General features: G+C 37.9%; 1 protein-coding gene across 1 annotated transcript; it reads right to left on the bottom strand.

The window, feature by feature from the left end:
* Window positions 1-14,078: 14,078 nt before the first annotated feature.
* On the bottom strand, window positions 14,079-22,555 carry LOC142339578 (uncharacterized). Its single transcript, XM_075389718.1, has 6 exons — window positions 22,415-22,555; window positions 22,100-22,297; window positions 21,647-21,716; window positions 18,084-18,348; window positions 17,214-17,387; window positions 14,079-14,438 (listed from the first exon to the last, which is right to left on the bottom strand). The coding sequence occupies exons 2-6, from the start codon at window positions 22,249-22,251 to the stop codon at window positions 14,119-14,121; spliced, it is 981 nt and encodes a 326-aa protein (XP_075245833.1). The 5' UTR covers window positions 22,252-22,297; window positions 22,415-22,555; the 3' UTR covers window positions 14,079-14,118.
* Window positions 22,556-23,190: the final 635 nt, after the last annotated feature.

The following is a 23,190-nucleotide window of genomic DNA, read 5'->3' as shown; positions in this document are numbered from 1 at the left end:
CTGCTAGTATGCTGGTTTGTTGTTTGGTCTCGTTCCTTTCAAGGGTGTGACTTAAGTTCATTCTGGAGTTACGGCTGGCTTGTTTCGTGACTTTCACCACACTTGTTTGCTAGCAATTTGTTATAGCTTTATTAATTTTTGTAGTATGCACTTTCGTTGTCTGGGTATGGTGGTTTGCTAGGGTGTGACTTAAGTTTGTTCTGGAGTTACGGCTAGTAAATTTCCTGACCTTTTCGACTTTTGGTTATACTACATCGTTGCCGTTAATTGTTTCATCTCTGATGTTTTGATGCCGTAGATAAAGCCCCATAATGTTTTGTGCTAGGTTACCTAACAGTAGCTCCTCTCCGTCTTTCTAGGGTGTGACTTAAGTTTATTCTGGAGTTACGGCTAGTTTGTTTGGTTGAGTTCGTTGCTGTGGTCTGCTAGCATTGATCTTCCCGCCTCCTCGCTTGTGGTTAACCGTCTCCCTCCCGTGCTATCCCGGCTTCCCGTCCTGTCGCGCGCTACCCGCTCAACGTTCCCTTCTCCTCCGTACCGTTTTCCCGTTTCGTCGCGCGCCATCCGCCCGACGTTTCCGCCCCGCCCGTGCCATTTTCCCGCTTCGTCGCGCGCTTTTCGCCCGACGCTCCCGTTTGTTCGTCCGGTTTCCCGTTGCGTCGTGCGTTACTCGTTCGGCGTCTCTTCCCGTCCGTCCCGTCTCCCGTTCTGCCCCTTTCCGCGCTTCCTGCGCACCGTTCTTTCTTTCTTTCGCCGGGTACTATTGTACTCGACGAACATCTTTGCTCTTCGGCGGTTTGCTAGCCAAACCGTCACACTACGGTTCGGTATAACCCCTTTGTGTTGTGCTGTGTGCTGTTGCATGTGTGTGTACTCTATATTAGTACCAAATTGAACTTGTGGTTCCTGTTTTTCTTAAGATCATGACAACTTTGCAGGACAAATTTAACAAACTTTATAGTGCGAGGGCAAAATTGGAGGCTGAACTAAATAACATCTATGGTGAAATTAACAATGCTGTTGATAAGCATGACAGGAAAGTTAAGATCGAACGTCTGATTGTGAAGTGCAAAGATGCTTTTACTAGAGTAGTTGATAAGAATGAAGAGCTCTTTGATCTGGCACAAAAGACTGAAAATCCAGATGCTGCCTGTAAGAACCTTGAGAAATGGTTAGAGACTGTAACAAAGAAAACTGATGAGTTCATTGCTGCTGCTCGAGGGTATATCAATTCGGTCCATGACAAAGAGACAGCAGAGCAGTATCCCTCTCACCATTCAAAATCAAGTTCACATATGACTTCCTCAAAAAGATCAAGTCAGCGTCAACGAGACTTAGAACTATCAAGACTCAAAAGGGAGGAACCTGAGAAAGAACATGAAGCAAAGCTTCGCATTGCTAGACAGCGTCTCGAAATTGAAAAACAAACAAAATTGCGGGAATTGGAAATTGAGCAGCTTGAGGAGGATCATCGCAAGGAAGTAGCTGCTGCAGCACTTGAGGAAATTGAGTTGATGACAAAATCATCAGCAAACGGGTCTGGTACAGGCAAAATGAGTGGGCTCTTTACGGAGAGAAGTTCAGTCAAGAGCAAGAAACTTGTTCAAGATTGGATTAATTCGTCACCGGCCGGGAACATTGCAGATGTTGCAAACGAACCGAGTTTGCACTTTTCTGGTTCCATCGCCCAATCCAACCAAGCAATTGTCCAACGACCTTCTTCAGCTCAACTTGCGAACTCACACTTCAATCTCAATACACATAGTCAAGTTGAGGCCAACATCAACCTCCCTGTCCAAGAACCAAGTAGTAGAACCAATGTAACCAATGATGCACATGTTGCAAACAACATCATGCAAGAGCAGCAACAGCCTCAATATACGCCTCCATCACCAATAAACTTTGGTATGCCAACTCAACTAAACGCCCCAAACACAGCCCGACAACTGTCTCAAGCAACAATGCACTTCGATGGTTTGCAGTTAGATCATCAATTCCCTCGCAGATCGAGCATGCCGGGACAGTTGAATTTAGTCAGCCCTCCGCATTCACCACCTTTTAATACAATCGTTAATGCTCCTCTAGTACCTAATCCGCCACAAGCACACATAAATGTACCAGCCCCACCATCCCCCGTTCTAAACCTCGCACCACCGCATTTCCCGTTAATCCCACCAGCATTCCGCTTTCCTCCTTCGCCGCCACAAGCACTACCACTACAAGCCACTAACCCCGTGGCGAATAATGTCAATCTGTTACCCCATTCTCCGCCTGCACCATTTGTTTCCTCCGCAAACGTTTTTGTTCCTCAACTAATTCATCCACCACCCCCACAAAAGAGTTTTCAGCCCCAAAATTTTGTCCCTATAACCCACGCACCTCCTGTTCCTCCAGACCCAAATGTCTGGCGTTTTCCGGCAGCAGTCCCATCTAATGCAGTACCACTTGTACGTACATCTGCAAACTTATACACCGCACAACCGGCCCCGTTAATCAACCCTCATATCACTACATCGCTCCGCTCCTCTCAAGTACAAGCAGCAGCAGGCGCTCAAAATCACGTAACATCAGACTTCATGCAAGCAAATCCATTTAGTTCTTCAACAGGTACCGCCCCCACCTTTGTCACTCCGATCATTCCGCCAACGTATGGAGCTACCGTTCCGAACCCGTTGTGATGGGGTGGCCCGCCGCATCCCACACCTTCGGCTCCTTCTTTGGACTCTGTGGATTTGATAAAGCAGTTGGCGGAGGCAATTACTTGTAAGAAGAACGATCCACTGCCCGAGTGGAAATTGTCACAGTACAATGGTGATCCACTGCAGTGGCACAAATGGTTCGGACAATTTAAAAGCGCCATAGACGCACAGTCCTTGACTGATGATGTCAAGTTAACATATTTAAAAACGCTTGTAACTGGAAAATCTAAAACCGCCATCGCTGAGTTCGCATACTGTGGCTTAATGTATAAGGACGCACTTAAGACACTCGAACGTAAATTTGGCCAACCACAGGCAGTAGTCAGTGCACACTTAGACAAACTCAGCTCTTTTCCTCCACTTAAGATGCACAATAGTGACAACATCATAAACTATTCTGCAACAATTTCAAGTCTTGTTGGGGTCTTTAAATCACTTTCATATGACTCAGACCTTAAGAGCGCCTCACTTCTCAACACGGCTGTGCAAAAATTGCCGCCCAATCTGAAAGAGTCTTGGTCACTCTTCACAGTGAAGAAACATTGGGTAAAGCCAACACTTCTTGACTTCAACGATTGGTTGAAGGAGAAGGCGGAGGCACATGATTTAATGAAACAAACTTCATCGAAGGCAAGAACTGAGGATAACACCAACTCAGTAGTAAAGACCAAAGTTGCCTCAAGAACTTTTGCTGCTAATACACAAACTAAGGGCACTCAGAGACCAGCCTCAACATCGGCAACGCCTGCAACCCCTCGCTGCATTGTGTGTAAAGGTAATCACCGCATCTGGGAGTGTAGGGTATTTAAAGAAAAGTCTCCCACTCAGAGAGCAAAGGTAGTGGCGGAAGCAAAACTGTGTTTCTCATGTATGAGAGAAAAGCATATGTTCAGGCAATGCCCAAACCCCAGGAAATGCAGGAAGGACGGTTGCAACAGCTCCCATAATACTCTTCTCCATGGAGCTGAGAGAGTTTATCCATCAAAATCCCCTCCAAACAACAACAACAGTAATTCTAATGCTGGCGCAAATCAACGTAAACTTCCTAGTGTCCAATCATCGAGCAAGACCACCACTTTGTCATCTGTGAGTAATGTGAAAGGCCTCCTTCAGGTGACTGAATTACAGTTAAAGAGCTCTAACGGTAAAAATACCACGGCTTTAGTTTTGTGTGATACCGCTTGCAGTAACTCTTGGGTGTCCAATGATCTTGCAAATAGACTTGGTTTGCACGGTACAGCATTGAAATTAACAGTCAAGGGTATAAATACCGAGGAGGTTGTAGACACTAAGTTAGTTGAACTAATTGTAACACCACGCGACAACCAAGCATTTGAACCATTTAAAGTCAGCCCTTACGTAAAGGAAAATTTGAATGTAGGCGCCGATGTCATTAACATTAAAGCACTTCAGGAAACATACCCGCACCTAGCAGTTCTAGACCCAGTTACATACTGCTATGAAAACATCGAGATGATACTTGGACAGGATGTGTATCATGCCATCCGACCGTTAGAGTACTTCGCTGCCGACGAGAAGACCTCGCCCTTCGCTGTTCGCTTGCCCATAGGTTGGGTTCTAAGCGGCCCTCTACCGTCGTCTTCAGGTTTAGTCTCGACTTGTTTCAAAGCTAATATGGAGCAGGATTTTGAACTCGCTAGTCAGGTAAAATCTTGGTACGACATGGAGTCGTACGGCGCACTTAAGAAAGTAGACCCACGATCCGCCTCGGATGCGCGTGCGCATGAAATTCTTGAAAACACCACCGTGCATAATGGAAAAAGGTACGATGTAGGAATGCTATGGGCTGAAGATAACATCAAACTGCCCAACAATTACTTCTCAGCGCTGGTTCAATTGAAATCTCTGGAAAAGCGGCTTACGAAAGACCAGACTTTAAGGGAAAAGTACTCCAATACCATCAAAGAGGACTTAGACAAAGGCTACGTAGTAAGGGTCAAAGATGCTCATAAGGTGGAAAGTCGCTCGGAACGAGAGTGGTACCTACCACACCATCCGGTTGTTAACCCGAACAAGCCGGGCAAGGTCCGTAGGGTACTAAACGGAGCAGCTAAATTCCATGGCGCATCTCTTAATAAGTCATTACTCACCGGACCTGACTTACTGCAAAACCTAATCTATGTACTCCTACGGTTCAGACAACACCCATTTGCCGTATCCGCCGACATCGAGGGAATGTTCCTCCAAGTTGGAGTGTTACCATGTAATCAACCATCATTGCGCTTTTTGTGGCGGGAGGACCCCACATCAAATGTTGTGGTACACCAGTATACGCGCCACATCTTTGGGGCAAAAGATTCGCCCAACTGCGCCAACTACGCACTTCAGCGCACGGCACGCGATAATGCTAAGGAGTACCCAGAAGCTGCGAAAGCCGTCCTTGAGAACTTCTACATGGACGATTACTTGGACTCAGTGGAATCCCCCGAGAGGGCCCTCATTAGGTCGAAGGAATTGGTAGATCTTCTCCATCTAGGTGGGTTCAAGCTTACTAAGTTTGTAGGCAATGTACCAGATCTGGCTGACCGAATTGATGGGTCTGCTCAATCCACTGAACCGAAGGTCAACGTTTCATCAAAGGAGGAATCAATGCACGTGCTTGGGCTTAAATGGGATCACAACAACGATACTCTGGTTGTGAGTAGGGGCACTAACAGCACCATCACGAAACGTTTAACACAGCGCTTGAGTCTTGTGTCAAAGGTCTACGACCCAATTGGTCTTGTCGCACCTTTCACTGTTGGTGCTCGGTTAGTCTTGAAAGACATTTGGCGTGTCAATGGACAAAGTTGGGATGACGAGTTACCTAAGGACACAGTTGACAGATTCCTTGCCTGGTGTATTGAACTGCCGCGGTTAGCTGAGATCACTATACCGAGAAGTTACTTTTCAGGACCATTCCAACATCTTGAACTCCACATGTTTGGTGATAGCTCGCAAGACGTATTCAGTGCAGTAGGTTTTCTTAGGGCTCAAGTAACTTGCCCCTCCGGGGAGATTATAACAAAGCTGGCGTTTGTCTTGGGCAAGGCCCGTGTTGCACCTATGAAGGTAATGACAGTTCCTAAGTTGGAATTACAAGCCGCTCTCCTCGCTGCCCGTTTAAAAAGGGAAATCTGTCGAGCATTAACGGTTACTGTGGACAAAGTCTTTATGTGGACAGATAGTACAATCGTCTTGCAGTGGATAAACTCAACAAACAAACACCCCATCTTCATTGCAAATCGGGTTAGTGAAATCCTGGAGAACACCAGCGTTTACCAATGGAACCACGTCGCCACTTGTGATAATCCGGCAGATGCTGGCACGCGTGGCATGTCCGCTGAAGTTTTGCAATCAAGTAGCTGGGTGAGGGGTCCTGACTTCTTGAGAACTAAGCAATTCCCTTTTGTACCAAATACTGTCGTCGTTGATAACATCAAGCTCGGCGTTGAAACCAAGGAACAAGATGATGACTCCATCTCATCTCTAGCCGCATCTGTAACCAATTCCCCAAAGGAACAAAGCATTAATCTGATCCCGTTTGATAAGTTCAGTTCTTATCAAAAATTACTTCGTGTCACCGCATATTTGCTCCGTCTTTTACCATCTCATGAAAGTTACCGTACCGTAGACGGCAGCATAGCGGACCCTGTTGAGCTTGACGAAGCCGAGCGTCATCTCCAGTACTTGGTTCAAAGAGAGTCCTTTAATACTGAAAGAAAGGATCTTCTTGACAACAAATCCGTTAAGAAGAGCAGCCGCATTGCTCAGTTTACTCCGTTTATTGGGCCTCATGGTCTCATCCGTTCTTCTGGTCGACTCAGACGGCTAGTAGAAATTGACTTTGACACTAAGCATCCTATCGTTCTGGATGCGCGTCATACTTTTGTTAAACTGTTTCTGCGGCATACTCATTTGAAGAACCATCATCAGGGCATCGATTACTTAAGGTCAAAAGTTCAAGAACGTTATGCCGTCCTAAAACTACGTTCCACACTGCGTTCCATCAAATCAAACTGCGTCTTGTGTAGAAAATTCCGTGCAGCAACCATTCAACCTATCATGGCAGACCTACCAAAGGAGAGACTCGCATACCAGTCTCCTCCCTTTACCAACACCGGGGTCGATTACTTCGGCCCATTTTACGTCACAGTTCGTCGGACTACCGAGAAAAGGTGGGGATTTCTCTTCACTTGTCTCACTACTCGTGCTGTCCATGTTGAAGTTGTCCCGTCCATGGACACTAGTTCCTGTGTAATGGGAGTTGAGCGGTTCGTCTCCCGTCGGGGTACTCCTGCTATGATTTGGTCGGATAATGGTACGAACTTCATTGGAGCGGAGAAAGAGCTCCGTGAATGTGTGGAAAAATGGAATACGCTCAACATTGCTGCCGAACTTGCACATAAGGGCATTAAGTGGAGGTTCAATCCACCCAGTGCGCCACACCAAGGTGGCATCTGGGAGAGGTTAGTTCGTAGTTTTAAAAGAGTACTGTACACTATCCTCGGTACGCGTCGCCTCACAGATGAGGTGTTGAACACTACTTTTTGTCTGGTCGAATACGCACTAAACTCACGTCCCTTAACGCCCGTAAGCGCCGACCCGTCCGACCTAGGCGCGATAACACCTAACCATTTTCTACTCGGTAACCAAGCAACCAGAATTCCGTCCATCGTTGGCGTCGACGAGTTTGATCATCGTAAGCGGTACGCCCGTGCACAGTCATACGCCAATGCAATTTGGGCACGTTGGCTCAAGGAGTATGTACCTACGTTGAACCGTAGATCTAAGTGGCAGACGCCTGCCGAGCAGCACCTCAAAGTCGGTGATTTGGTTTGGATCGTTGAAGAAGGCAACCCTAGGGGTTACTATCCAACTGCTCGGATTGAAGAACTTCGGTACGGCTCCGACAGCGTCGCCCGCTCCGCCGTCTTACGCACGTCATCCGGATCGCTCGTCCGCCCACTCGTTAAGCTTGTACTAATCTACCCAACATTTTCTTCCGGGCCGGAGGATGTTACCGAGTAAATTGAATTGAATAAATTATATCATTAGATAGAGAATTTTTGTGCGTATTATATCAAAACTTTCGCTTAGATTTTCCGCTCTAAATGCAACATACGTATTATTTCTGAGAAATACAAAGGCCGATTTCTCACTAAGAATAACTTCCAAAATGGCTCAAAACTGATCGCTTAGCCTAACAAATTCGGTTTTTTGAACAGATTGGTTTAAATCGGTGACCTAGACTAAGACCTGCTAAAAAAGATCAAGCTAGATTTGCCTCCAAGTAAACGATGCTTATTGCCTTGACGTTTCGATATACAGTTGATCAGAAAAAGGTTGCCTTAACGTTATGATATAACGAATAAAGATTACGATAGAGTGTTTTCACCTATAGTTGCAGTCAATGTGCGTGCTTGAAACCACCAAAAAGCTATGGACCTATCAACTAAGATAGATAAATAATTTCTAATAAGAAAAAAGAAGAAAGTTACAGAATATCAAAACGCAGAGAAGAGACCTCAACAAAACGAGTCAAGAAAATGGTCTAAATTTGAGTGATGAAAAAAAGTTGTCAAACATGATAAACAACTTTGAAAAGCTCTTCGTTGCATTCAAGTACTGTCATCATCGTATAAGAATTGAAAAAAAATACCCGGCAGATTGCCGGAAAATAGCCGACGTTGATTTCCATAACCAAGATTGGGATTGAAAGAAGAGAAAAAAACTAGAGAAAAATTTTTTTTTGCACAATCAATTTTAAAGAGCAAACTATTTTGATGTCAATTTAGAGCTGAACGTCCTCCTGTTTCCTAGAGAGACCACACCTGGAATGGTATCAATACCAATAAGCATTGGAGAAGTTAACTAAGAGCAAAGTTCGAGTAAGGGCATCTAAAATTGGGCTTTATGGGTTTATCCCGTTTCTATTTCTGATTTAGTTTTTTGATACTGACTCTGTTCATTTTAACTTGTTTTGCTTAGCAACTGCTGTCTGAAAACACTTTTAGGAGAATGAGAGAAGAGTGAAACCAGACTAGAAAATTCACAAATATTTCACGAAAAGTTGAACAGGCTGTGAAATAAGGTAAAGCGAAAAATATTTATTCGACAAATAAAAAATAGCAGGACATGTCCTGCCGTACAATTCAAAGAGTTTTCATTGACTAAACAAAACACTAGACCTAGAACGGACTACGGGTGAATTGGGAAAACATTTTTAAAAAATCAGTTAAATTTAAAAAAAACCAGGAATTCAATTTCAAATTGCCGCATGTGAACAAAAAAAGACTAGTGAGAAACTGAAATTCAGTTCAAACAAAAACCTAGGCCTAGAATGAACAATGAAGGGATTGAAAAAAACATTTAGAAAAAACTCGATCCAAAAAACTGACAAAACAGTAAATATCAAAGTGAAATTGCTGAATTCGAACAGAAAAAAAACACTAGCGAGAAAGCGATTTTTTGTTCCAACACCGTTTTCTGATTCTAGTTTAAAATTAGAGCCGAAAAATTCGCGCCGCAATAGCACTCGTTTTTTCTCTTCACGTCCTGTCTCGCCGTGACCAAAATCATTACTCCAATTTGACTTCAAAAATCATGAAACTGTGTGAACAGATCTTAAAAAAAGATAACCAGAAAAATTCCGGAAACCACTCGAAGTGGAAACCCGCTTAAGCGCCATCCAAATACTCACCAGACAAACCATGCCCCAACTAAATCAATAGTATCTTTAAAAAACAATAAAACAAAAAAAAGTAAAAACAAGAAAATCAAATCTGTTACAATATGATAAAAAACCTGATCAAAACTTGTCATATATTGAGACCCCGAAAAAACCATCTGTGCCAAAATTACGTCATCAGAAGAACTAGTACCCACTAAAACCACTTATGAGATTTTTTAAAAGCACTTGAAGCCAAATAATGAAAAAAATAAGCCGTGGACTAAAAAGCTGGAAAAATAATAACTTTTTTAATATTACAAAAGCACATAAATCCAAAGAAAAACTTTTTTCAGGCAATAGGGTATCCAGAAAAATTGCGAAAAAAAATACGAAAAAAGTCAATTTTCGCCATTTTTTGTCATATTTCTCAGTAAAACAGTGCTTCATATGTAAAAATTGTAACCACTTGTTATCTAAAAATTGCTTAAGTAATACGAGTCTTTTCAATACCCGTTTGAGGCAGTAAAACAAAAAAATTGTCTAAAAATCATCTCAAAAATCAGCAAAATACATGGAAAATCTCTGCATAAGCATAAAATTCATACCAATTTCCAGAAACCTTCAAACCACTACCAAAACAAGCCTAAAATTAAAACAAAATCATAACGAAATCTCTTAACCAAAAAAAATCAAAAAGAAACTGCTTTAAAATGCCGCACGTGAAAAAGAATTTCGGCTCGCTTATAGAGTTTTTTTCACACCTTAATTTCTCGCTCTCTGGAAAACGGCGATATGAACAAAAAACCACCCTCTTTTCGGTCCACTCTTCATTTTGTTCAGCAAAAAATTTTTTTAGGTGTTTCATTTCCGGCTTCAAAATTCACTCCAATAAAATTGATTCAAAAAAAGAACTTCTCCAATACTCCCTTTCGAGTCGTGAAAAGGACAGCCCCCCAATACAATTCATATTCTTTGAATTGTAAAAAAAATTAAGATTGCTATAATAGCCGGCTGAGAAGCTTAGGAGTCTATAAACAATTACAACTTGGTAAAATACAGTTATTCATATTTATCGAAATAAAACGGCTGAAGAAAATATTGATATCCAGGCTGATTTTTTTAATAAGAAATCAAGCAGCTGCTGTATAATTTTAAACACTAGTTTGAACAGAATGGCTCATCAGATAACCTTTTCCAAAAGCGCTCTAATACATCAGAGATCTTGAATCTAAAACGTTCTATTTTTTGTGCCGCGATTATTACTTCACGGGTAACTTCACGATTGAAACGAATGGGCATAGATATCGCACAGGTTCGCATTGCAGATAAAACCCCCCAAGGGATTTTGAACTCATTCTCCTGCACGTTATTTTTCAGTCATAGATGTTTTGTTTCTAAATTGAAGAACGACTTGGGGTAAAATGGGATATGATGTTTCTTTCTATTGGCATGGTGAAACAATTTTGTTCTTTTACAAGGTTCAGAGTTTACATGCACTGCCGCGAAGTTTTGTGTAGTAGATAATCATTAAAGATATAATTATGAAGTAGATACTTATTAAATATATATATTTTTTCAGTTCTTCTCCCGCAAACATTCTGACCCAGGAATTACATCACTGCACTCCGAAATATTGATATTCTTCTTCGTCGTTACTGGAAAAGAAAAAACACAGAAGCTCTAATTCAGTTGAAAAAGTGTTTTTTGAGCTAATTCTATTGTGTTTTCCGCAGCATCAGCCTTTTTTTCTATTAAAAAGTACTAAAAACCAAAACCATAACAAAAAAGGATGCTAGTTAATGTGCGTTTGCACATGATGTTCCGACCTGAGCTCATCAACATTTTGACTAAATTTTCAACCAAATGAAGAGATAACAAAAATAGAAGTTTGAGTTTAAAAAAAATCGTTACACAACCTAACTACTATTTGAATTTCTTAATACCATGCCTCATTACAGCGCTCACGAGATCTGCCATTAAAAAGACTACGAGAAAAAAAAACAAACAATAAAATAAGCAAAAAACCACAATTTCACCGCAAAAACTATATATAAACTTAAAAGCACCTATTAACAACGTCAAAATGGAATCAGATGAAACCATAACTACACAAATTCAGATGTTTCTCCTAGCTATAAAGCAGATGGAAATTTTCTCCAATGAGAAGAAAATTTCCATAGACGAAATAGAAGTCGACAAATAGAAAAATAATGATGCGAAATTTACAAACCAATCGACATTTTTCAAACCAAAGAACTTTAAAAGTCTAAAAACATTAGCTTTTAACAAGAAAATTCATAATAAAATTACTAAAAAGTCATTATAAAACCATTCGGACCTGTCTTTGGTTAGACTAAGCCATACGAAGCGACTAAAGATGCAGAAAAAATTACAAAGAAATTATAAACGTTGCGAGAACACAAATTACTGAAGCCATTAAAATCATTAGCTATTATCTGAAAAATATGTATTTTCATTTCAATTTATATTGATACTAATTCAACTATAATTATACTGAAAAGAAAATTAAGATCATTTGAGCTGCATTAAAATTCATTGGGATCTGTTATTACTTGAATGTGCTACAAGAGGAGAAAAAGACACACAAATACAGTGCTAAAAAAACTTTTTATGAAAAAGCATACTGTTCAACAATTAAAGCACCTGTTTAACAACAGATAATAACAGTGCACATGTTAATTTTGAAAAAAAAGGAATTGGACGGGACCTCTTAATGTTGAGATTAAGTTACAAGTTGACGAAAAGAACAAACAAAACTGAAAAAATGAAAAATTGTTGGTTAGCATCATTCATCCAATCCTCAATTAAAAGCTTATGAGACCGGCCAGCTCATTACGGCAAATTAAACAAAAAGAGGCAAAAACTGCAATTTCAAAAAAATGAGCAAAAAGTGTCGAAGCAATTAACAAAAAAAATTTTCAATAAACAAATTTCTATTTTTGAAAAAAATTGTTAAAATCCATGGGATTCTTTTTTTATCATTTCGTCTTCAAAACAAATGGGAACATATACATTAATACCACGAAATTTTTAAGAAACCAGTGAAAACTTTATCTATTTTTTAAATTTTTACCTATGATGCACTGAACGTCTTCTAGAAGACAATGGTAGCTATCAACATCAGAACAAGGCATTAGGAATTAGGGAGGAAACATTAATACAAAAATATCCAAATATTCTAAAAATATATTTTTGAAATTTTGTGACATTGAAGTCCTTAAACCAATAGTTAGAACAGAAAACCAACTAGATTAAAATAGGTCGAAGTTGAAAAAAGGGACCGATCATTACTGAGATTGAAGCGCGCAAATAGCGTCAGTGCGCAATAATAAGCTATAGATTGGTAAATGTTCAACACTTTTTTAATAAAAAATTAAATAAAAGTCTTAACAGCCAGTAACTTCAATAGCTCCAAAGGAAATCAATACATACGCAAAGTTATGCCTCAAAAGGAAACTAAGGATGTTTCTCATTCCTAAAAGTCATCAATAAGACATCAGAATAAGTCTTATGACAATGAAAATAACAACAACAAATAAAGGCAAGGTCCAAAAATTCAGTAGAAAATTGCGAGAAGAAAGCGTCGAAGCCCTTTAATTTATAAGATTTTCTCTGAAAACAATATTCATGATCTATTGAACGTCTTCCCTGAGCTAATGGAGGCTTTCAATATCAGGATAATGTGATAAGAATTCAAGAGTAACCAAAAAACCAAAAATGTCAAAATGTTTAAGAAATTTTTTCTGAAATCTTGTGGCATTGAAGTCATATAAGCAATAATTAGAAGATAAAACCGTTAACCAGATCAATTTTTGTTGCAGTAGAAATGATGGAGGTCCTGTCATTGCCGAGACTGAATTACATTTCACGTACTTAGGTTTTTGATTGGTTAACAGTGAAAATATTTTTCGAAAAATCATTTTCAAAGTCTTAACAGCCATTAGCTGTCCACTCAAAGCACTAGATAGATTCACTTATCGATCTAAACAAAATCTATTGTTCCTTAAGTCACTGAATCTATGCCATAGGACTCCAAAAATTTTGTAAAATCTCAAAAAGAAATCATTGCTATGAAAGAAACATTTCATAGAAGCCATTCTATGAAAAATATTTTTTAAAATCATTTGGCTTCATTTAACTGTAATTGAGGTTTGTCATTTACGGAACCTCGATATGAAAAGGGACTAGTTTCTAGGTGACTTACAAAACAAAAAAAGTTCGAAAGTTTCCTAAGGAAAAGCTCTCAAATAGAGTTCGAGTTTTTTATCGTAAACTTCCCTATGAGACCCAAACTAGTCTTTTTCGCCTTTCTTCAATTAGAAACTCAAAATTGGTTCATTTTGTGGAGTGAAAGGTAATTTTGAATTAATATTTTAATGTAAAATCTACCTATCACTAAAAGTGATCATGGTCATCCCAAATATCCCGTGTTCACACAAAACTTCAATCCTCGATAACTCCTCGAAATAAAAACGAAATTTAAAAAAAATCTTTTTACTCTTGAATTCTACGCTGGACGAGCTTTTTAATGATACCACTCACATTTCTACGACGAATATATCGATCGGCCAAAATTGTCTGAACAAAAAAACCCAGTTGAGTATATATCCCCCCCCCCCCAAGTGGGGTCGGAACAATTTAGCATTTTCTTAAGCGTGCTCTTGCTGTTTATCATTAAAAAGAAATATCACAAAACAGATCAACGCAACAAAAACAGAACAAAAATCAGGTCCCTATAATATTATTGTTGTCTTTGAATCCGTCCATTTCTGCCAATAACTGGTTCAATGTCTGTCTAGATCCTCCATCTTTCCTGTTACCACCAATAGCATCAATTTCATCAATAAAAATGACACAAGGGGAAGTTTTTCTGGCATCCTCGAACAGCTTCTGAACTCGGCTGGATCCAACTCCTACTAGCATTTCATCAAATGAGGATCCAGATCTGTAGTAGAAAGGCACTCCGGCTTCTGTTGCGACTGCCCTGGCTAACATTGTCTTGCCAACTCCCGGAGGCCCAGTAATTAATACCCCTCGCGGAACTTGTAAAAAGGGAGAGATAGAATGTTATCCTTATATTCTCAACGATTACAAAAAAAGTGGGTCTTTCTCATCATAGCCCACTCCACGAAGTTATAATCTCCATTGTTATATACTTACGATAATTGGGTGGGGTCTACGTTATATGTTATTATTAAGACGTGCGCGGGCTATAATGGGCAAAACCCAATAAAAATTGCTTAGCATCTTTTAGCGTAACTTTATTAACTGCAAATTTGCGCTCAAAATTACTCTTAGAGATATTTAAATTTTTTTTCCACAAAACGCTCTTTTCCTCAAAACATGCGACAAATGCGAACTACTATCTGAAATTGCTTGCGAATCCCTTAGTGTGTGATAACTACAAAAAATGATAGATAATATATTGTTGTCAATTCGTTCTCTTCTGTTTCAGGCGCTTTTCAGTCCTCAATTCATACGTCCAAGTGTTGCTGTTTTTTATTAAAAATCTCTAAGTTTACTTAGCTAATTGATACCACGGCATATTTTGGTCTCACTCCTGGTTAAATAGCACCTTCTTATTTGGTCTTCTTATCATTGTACAGAGTTAATGTGGCTTGAGTTTTGGGGTCAAAGTTATTTTTTCAAAATAAAAGAAACGAAAGAAAACCAACAAAAACTTTTATATCGTAACATCTGAGACCGAAAGTTTCGTTATGTACCAAAATTACAGAATTTTTTAATACAGATTTCAATTATTATGTTCAGATATCTGCGATAATTTTTTCTGAATCAATAAAACTACGAGACAAGGAAACACATACAATGAAATTCATAGCAAACATTTGTATAAGATATTTGTTGAAAGAAGATAAAAACTATTACTCCTCTCTGTTTTCCTACACTAGGCTGAAGATGTATTGAGGAAATGAATTGCTTCCGAGTTGTTTAATTTCATGAAGCAATTTGCCATAGACTCTCTCATGATATGCTAACCTCAGTCAAAAAAGACTTTTGCTTATGAGCAACACTGTTGGTTACATTGCATAAAAAATTCAAGACAAGAAAGATCGTCCTGACTGAAGGCTAGAAAATTGTTTCGATCAGTGGCCTGACTCGTCTGATAGCGATGCTGTAAAATTAGACGATTGAAACAATTTTCAATTGATCAAGGCTAAGGCCTTTATTTATTATTTTAAAATTTGTGAACTTCTAGTTTTACTTCTGACTGCTTGTAGCTGCTTCAAGGCAAATTCTATTTTCTGTTACGCAAGCACAACTTCATGTTACTCACACTTTAGCTGATCAACCGCATCGTTTTTTATAGCAAGATTTTACCGAATCATTCTACATAGCCGTAAGATTAATGCGAAATAGCCCCATTGATCCTGCTGACCGACCGAATGAAACATATAGAGAAAAATAAACAGATAGAATAATGACAGCCTAATTTTTTCCTCAGTATGAAAAGTGTTTTAATCTTGCCCTCAGCTTCTTTAGATTCACAAAAAAGTTGAATTCAACCTCTAACTTGGGCAATAATAAGCATAATACTAACACCAATTGACAGGAGTATGCTTTAAAAATTTTTAATAATTGAATGCACGAAATCTTTAAATATTAAGCCCTTAAGCACGGATGATATTGGTTGACTTATACTTTATTGGTTTATTCAAGCTCGGTTTATTTAAGCTAAGTTTGAGACTCAAAAACTGATCCAATTTTACGCGACTCTACGTGAAAATTTAATAAAACATCTTACCAATAGAAACTATACCACTAAAAACTATGCAGTAACCTATTATCAAACCCTAAAGGAGGTTCCTTGACTCTGGAGGCCGGAGAAACTTAAAAATTGACAAAAACTTTCAAAAAAATTGGAAAAAATGAAAGTTTCAACAAAAAATTGCTAAAACTTGTGATATTAGAAAGTTGAAAAATATTTCATGAATAAAAAACGTTTTTCTCATTAATTATTAAACCCATGAGAATGTTTTAGGCCCCTGGTTCTCGAAAACTTGAATAATGACAATAAAAGTCGAAAAAAATTGCAAGTTTTGTAAAAAAAAATTGGTAAAATTCGTGATGTTAAAACGTTGAAAACCGTTCCATTACCACTAGAAACTATGCTGCAATCTATTATCAAAGATAGTAGGAGGTTCCTTGTTACCTAGGGCTGAAAAAACTCAAAATTTTCAAAAAACTTGAAAAAAAAATTGTGAAAATTAGTATAAGTTTGCGTGTTTTTGTTTGGGCTACCAAAACATATAGCTCCTAAAATGATCATAAACAGTACTCATGTCTTTCAAAAGACCTTCATCGACTTTAACCAGCCTCAATTTGAGACTGGTTCAACAAAAAATTCGGAAAATAACGGAAAAAAGAGAAAAATTGGGCTCAAAAACTCCAAACATTTTGGGCTCAATTATTTTCGGCTCAAAAACTCCTAAAAATGACCTGTTAACCTTAAACTAAGGCCTTCGCGGTAGCTTCATCACACTAAGCACTTGAAGGATTACTAAACGACGCTAAGGGCTTCTAATGCAAATCAATGCCCGCTGGGCGCTGCCTGTTTATCCCCTTTTTAAGGACGAAAAGTCAAATCGGTCAAGCGAAAAATTGCATGAAAAATACCAACAGGACTAATAAAATTGCTACAAAGTTCGTTTGAGGGCAATTAAACAAAACTTCGTTTGAGAGCAATTAATCACTAGCTCCCCTTCGAGTCGTAATAAACGCCTGTTTACGAAAGGAAAAGTCAAAATTTTTGAATGAATGGTCTGTTTTATGTTCCCTTTTAAAATTTACTTTCTCCCCTTTTCCTCCCAATGATTCCAGGTGAGTTGGGTTCTTCAGAAATGATACAATGTCCCTCAGCTCCTCTTTAGCCTCATCACACCCAATAATGTCCACAAACTTAACTGATTTGAACGTCGTCCAGCTGTTCCGAAGTAAACTTGATTTCTTTGTCGTCACACTCATGTCAGATCTATCTATAGATTATAAAACGAGAAGTTTCGCTGTCAACAGTTTTCTCGAAAATAGTGAAGCAGATTCAGAATCAAGTTTACCTATACTTTATTTTTACTGCTTATACTGAAAGTGATGTGAAAAAATTAGTTGTAATAGCTCAAAATGTGATATTATTATGGTACTCTGATCAGATAGAATTCTATTTGTAACCCCCTGTAAGCGAAGTCCTTGTGACCCCCTCTAAGAGAATCCCCGAAGGAAGCGACCCCTGATCAGACCAACTTCCAGCCCGCATACATGTATCGTGTGCTCGATTACATATCCCTTGGGAGCAAATAGGTTGCACGAGGGGTCTGAACAACGATTTGGAATTCATCTGATTAGTATCGGACGGTGCAATCAAAGACGGCTTCCAAGTGCACTTCGAACGCAGAAGGATTATCTTTCGAACTTCTACTCAGGGGTCTGAAACTTTGAAGTTGATCAGAGGTCACTTCGGTCTGTGACGAGCTGATGACCAGAGGTCATGTTTCTCAGGGATGGGCTGATCAAAGCTCATTTTGGTTTGCTTCTGAACCTGGGTAGCTGGGGGCGGTTCTAACGTACAAGAGCCTCAGAATTTACTGAGCTCTCAATTAGTATTTAAGTATATTCTACGAGAATAATTCCAAAACAATGAGAGGTAATTATTTTTTAAAAAAAATTATGAGAGTAACCTGAATCTAGAGAGGTATTAGCTGCTCCCATGATAGCCTCCTTCTCTTCTTCGCTCATGTTTTTAACCCTAAAGGCTACTCTGAACAGAAACAAAGCAACAGCTACACCTGATAGCCGTTTGATCACATGCAGTGATGTGTTCAATCCATTCACAATGCGATGAAATAAAGCCTGTGACGATTTAGACTTTTGTCGTCCAAGATTTTCTACCAGGTTGATAACAATTCCAACCAACTGACCGGTTTTTGTGTCAACCGATTGTTCCTGAAGAAACAGCTTTTTAGTACATGCTGCAATAAGAAAAAAAAATTGTTTAGTCATTTTTTTCAAAAAAAGAACATTGTTAATTTCCTATGATACACATAAGAATAAAATGCAAATGGTGAAAGAAGCAATGTCAAGTTAAAAATATAACATTATGTAAAATTATAAAATCATTAAATTACTTAACTAAAAATTTGACCTTAGATTAGTAAAAAATGGCCTATAATGCGAGCCTAAAATGTTATATTTTATATGTACATCATGAAGATTAAAAATAAAAATTAAAGTCTAATGCTCTTAATGCCATCTTTCATATCAGTTACTTTCGGGTCCTTCAAAAAATCATTCCAAAAATATTCTTTCAGTTCTTTCTTAAGGAAGCTTTCGATGTTGTTTTCAGTCTAATATTAGAAAGCAGACTAATATAAATTGGAATGACTCAGTAAAAAATCTTATTGTTCTTTCTTATATCGAACGTTATTTTTTTGACCTGTCATGTTCTTTTATTCTCATGGTAGAGAGAGGTTCAATTTTATATGCCGGAAGATCATTGCTGTGTAAGCGAAGAATTATTTTGAGAAATGATATTTCAAGAGAAAATAGACTGGTAATATTTTGTTGAAAAGTTTGAGATCTGTGGTCCGATCGTATTCTCTCCTATTAAAAATGGTCTTTATTCCCCAATTCATTTGTTTTTCTAAAGTTCTAAAGTTTTTCATTTAATTTTTAGTTCAAATACATACCTTGAAACGTTAAGTTTTGAAAGTCACTAAAACTCTGCCCTGGAAAGAATCCTCCGTCGGTCCATTTCTCAAGAAAAAGGTGTCCAGAAACGAGTCAAAACTTTAAATCCATTATTCGTACGATAACAAAGTTTTGCGTTAAAGCCTGATAAACTTTTTTTCTGTAGAAAAAAAATGGAATTGTGGAAGCAGAGAATTTTCTAAGCAAACGGAAAAAATTCAAGAGTTTAGATCCCTAAACTTTAGGTGGTAGACCTCTAATCGATAACTATCGATTTTTGAAGTTTCTATCAATACTCTTAACTATCGATACTCTTAAACAAATTTAGAGTTCTATAGAAGTTTGCGTACTTCGGTTTTGTGAAAAAAACTGTGCTAGCTCCTTAAATAGCCATGAAATGATGCTACATATCTCTTTTGAAACTAATTTTATTAAAATAATGATCTTTGATGACATATTTCTCTTTTTCAACAAACTGATTTCTTCAATCTTCTTTCTTTGTTTATACCTTTGATCCAGAAGGCTTTCAAAAAAGTTTAAAATTGTCTTAACAAATAAATTGGGGCCAGCGAAAAATTTTATTTTTTTTAAATAAAAAAATAAAGTGATGCAAAAGATATTTTTGTCTCTCAGAATCAGTCCAAATTTGCAGCACAATTGAGAAAATTTATATAATTCCCCCGGAAAGTCAATGAATTAGATTGAAAAATGCAGCTTTAACCTATCCAAGTGAAAAGTTCGCGACTACTTAGTTGTAAATTTTTCCTCAGTAAAATTAATTTAGAAATTCACAAATGCTCTTACTTTTAACGGCCTCCAAATTTTTTTTTCAAAAAAACACATATTCGATAAGCTAAAAAAAGGTGATTGTTTTTTTAATCAACTGGTTTTTATTCGCCACTTCTATTTTTTTTACTTCTCATGTAAGTCAAATTGAGATTTTTTTGTAATCTTTGCAGCAAATTATGTTTGGAACAAAAATCATCATTGAGGACATTTTCCCACAGAGTTGTTGTTAATCTGTGAACAATCCGTTTTTATTAAGAAAACATATGATGTTGTTTTGAGCACAATATTATTCAAAGGTCTGGATCATTACTCGGCCAATGTCCGAAAAGGCAAATCTTAATAAAAAATTCTGCGCTTTGTGGAAACAAAATTATTTTGAGCATTCAATTAGCCTAAAACTTTATTGCCCTAATTTCATTATTAACAGCTCGAGAAAAAATTCGAAGACTTTATTGTCGTAAACAGTGCTATGAGTAATTTCAAAACCACTAATTTTGACTAGCGTTGAAGGTATGGCAAAAAATATACTAGCTTTTCTCAATGAAGCGTCAAATTTTATCATTTTTTTAACTTTATCAATTTTTAATAATGATTTTTTCGTGTGAAATGAGCTCGTGTGACAAGAAACTTTTTTACTGCCTTGTTTAATTTGTTCGTTAAAAATCATACGCAGCATGACACCAAAACTTTTTATTGCATTTATTTTTGATATTTGCCATGAAAACATTACTTATTATTCAGAAGTCCTTAACAGAACATATCAGCCAGATATACTAAATTTGAAAAATACTTGAATTCAAACTCTGAATACAAAGAAAATGTGAACCAAACACTCACTGAACGACTCATTCCAAAGCCCATTTTTAAAAAGTTTATGGAGAAATTGTTTAAAATTTTATAACTTTCAAAATTCTAAGCCAACCTTTGTCGTAAAAAATATAGGCAAACTAGGACGGTAGTCCCATAAGGCCATTTTGTGATAAAACTTGTTTACATCTGATTCATTACGATGCAGAGGTATACCCCAAAATTTCCGCCTGAGTAAAATTGGCTCGAAAATTAGTTACATACAATGAACGAAATTAGGTGGCATCCTTTGTATCTTACTTTTCGCAAAAGGGGTTCCGCCAATTTTGCGAAATAAAAGAACATTCGGTGCGAAAATTAGGTAACAAATCTTGTAGCACGTTTCCGCTCAATTTAGGTATCTATTATTCGCACACATTTTGAGCATGCAATAAGCACTTTAATAAAGATTTAATTGAAGCCTTCAAAGCTTTAAAGTGCTTTAAATACATGCTACCAATGGGATTGGCCAATTTTAATAAGTAGTAATAAATAGTACTAATAAGTAGAATTAAGTAGTAATAAAGTACTATAAGTAGTAATAAATTAAGCTTAATTAAATAAGTATTAATTAAGTTAGGCCTAATTGCGGATTATATGCGAAACTGAGCTACATTGCGTGCAAAAAATCAATACATAAATGGAGCGGATGCGTGATACAACTCGCGCGAAAAATAGGTTATTAAGTTTGTACTTGTATTCCGCGGCTAAAATTAGGACACATTTGCGAACACGGGTTGCTAATTTCCCTTCCATTTTGCCGGTTTCTGCAAAAGTAGCTATTTTCCGCAATATTGTACCACTTTCAATGTATTAACATAGTAAAAACGAACACGAGATACACACATCGGGCATATCTACCCGTGACGATTTGGGTATACCTCTGCACTGTAATGTTGCAGTACCTGTGTTTAATTACCTTGAAGCTCTTTGAGAGGTCACCTTGTTTAGTTGGACCGACTGCCTCTCGCCTCAATAGCTGCCACAATCTTCAGTGCTGATTTAAAACAAATTAAAAGATGCATAGCTGACTCGAAACAAGTTGGTGTACAAGGTCATTCAGTACCAAAATTGAGTTAGAAGTAAAACTAAGTAGATGCTATTGAGGGGTTCATTGAATATATTCTACATATAACTTTCATTACCTGGTAGAATATACTTATCTAATAAGTTTTAACCATGTTGTAATATATCAATATCTACCCTTGTCAGCAAGAAAAGTTTGTTCACCGAGCCTACAAGAATGGTTTCAGTAGCCTTATAAATGGGGTCTAATTTTTTTTAAAATTATTTTTTGATGAAGTTGAAGGCAAAGCACATCCAAAAGGCATGGAGCCATTCTTTCCATCTAATGACTGTTTCAAAAGAGCACTTCGCATAAGCTGGTATTGATTTCTCTTCCGCGGATCTGAGATTAGGCCTTCTGGTCCGAGAAGCTCTGAAATGTCGTGTTAACAAAAGACTCTGCCGCTGTCCAGTCGCTTCGCAAAATTTGAGGCATTTCAAGAACTTGATTGTCTTCATGGTTAAGGAACTACGTAAGCGTCAGAGAAATACTTAACTGTGTGTTCTAAGTATATGTTTGAACAAAATCCGAGTCACCCGAAGGACTTAGTGCCCCGACACAAGGGCGCTTGCGCCCGAGTGCTGGGTACGAGGCTCGAGGAGACCAAGCTTTTGTTCTAACGTATTTAGGGAACCAAAGGGTACAAAAGTGTTTAATATCAATTGAAATTGAAGTTAAGAGTACAATTTTGGATATTAGTGAAAGAAAACGTATTCTGAAAAATATACATGAGAAGAAATAAACCAATCTATTCCCTTTCTGATAGCGAAGCAGCCAATTATTTATAGCGGTTTGATTCAAGACGTGAACGTCTGATATTTTTGTTCTAAACTTAGTGTCCTATAGGACATTCACTTTAGGACAAAAAAAATACTTTCACTTCTTTAATTATAAGCTTAAACTTTCAAACTAAGCTCTCTGCCTCGAAGTTTAAATGTTCGATGAAATCGTTCCCTGGGTTCTCTAAGTTCATGTTAGAGTATAATTTGGGAAACCGAGGGCAAGAAACTGGTAGGGTTGATGCAATTTGACCCAAAGCTTAGCTCAATTAAGATTGATTACCAGAACCGGGAAGAGTCGAGACGAGACGAAGCCGAGTGGAAACGAAGCCCTGCACTAATCAATGGGACATTAACATTAGTTCTCTAATTGCTTTAGATCGCCTATCTAAATAAGCAAGACAGAGTAGTTTTCTTTCGATGAGGAAATTCAGCATAGCTTTCAAAACACGTAATTGATTACAAAATTTCAAATTTTATCCGAGGAGAAACAAAGGATAAGCATGTACGAATAAAATGGAAAAAATAGTGATAAGACGAGAACATTGACATAAAATTAATAAAAATTATTAGTCTGCTTGTTTATAACATCCAAAGACCTTTTTGCAGAAATTTTTA

Source organism: Convolutriloba macropyga, chromosome 5 (genome assembly GCF_964194025.1).
Source record: "Convolutriloba macropyga chromosome 5, txConMacr16.3, whole genome shotgun sequence".
Classification (NCBI taxonomy): Eukaryota; Metazoa; Xenacoelomorpha; order Acoela; family Convolutidae; genus Convolutriloba; species Convolutriloba macropyga.
This window is presented reverse-complemented; position numbering and strand designations above follow the sequence as displayed.

Bases quoted from the DNA above. Each gene is read 5' to 3' on its own strand.
- LOC142339578 (XM_075389718.1), bottom strand. From the start codon at position 22,251: ATGAAGACAATCAAGTTCTTGAAATGCCTCAAATTTTGCGAAGCGACT. The intron at 18,349-21,646 runs GTAATTAAACAC...CTGTTTCTTCAG, and splicing joins ACCTCTCAAAGAGCTTCAAG to GAACAATCGGTTGACACAAA. The intron at 17,388-18,083 runs GTTACTCTCATA...TATAATCTATAG, and splicing joins TAATACCTCTCTAGATTCAG to ATAGATCTGACATGAGTGTG.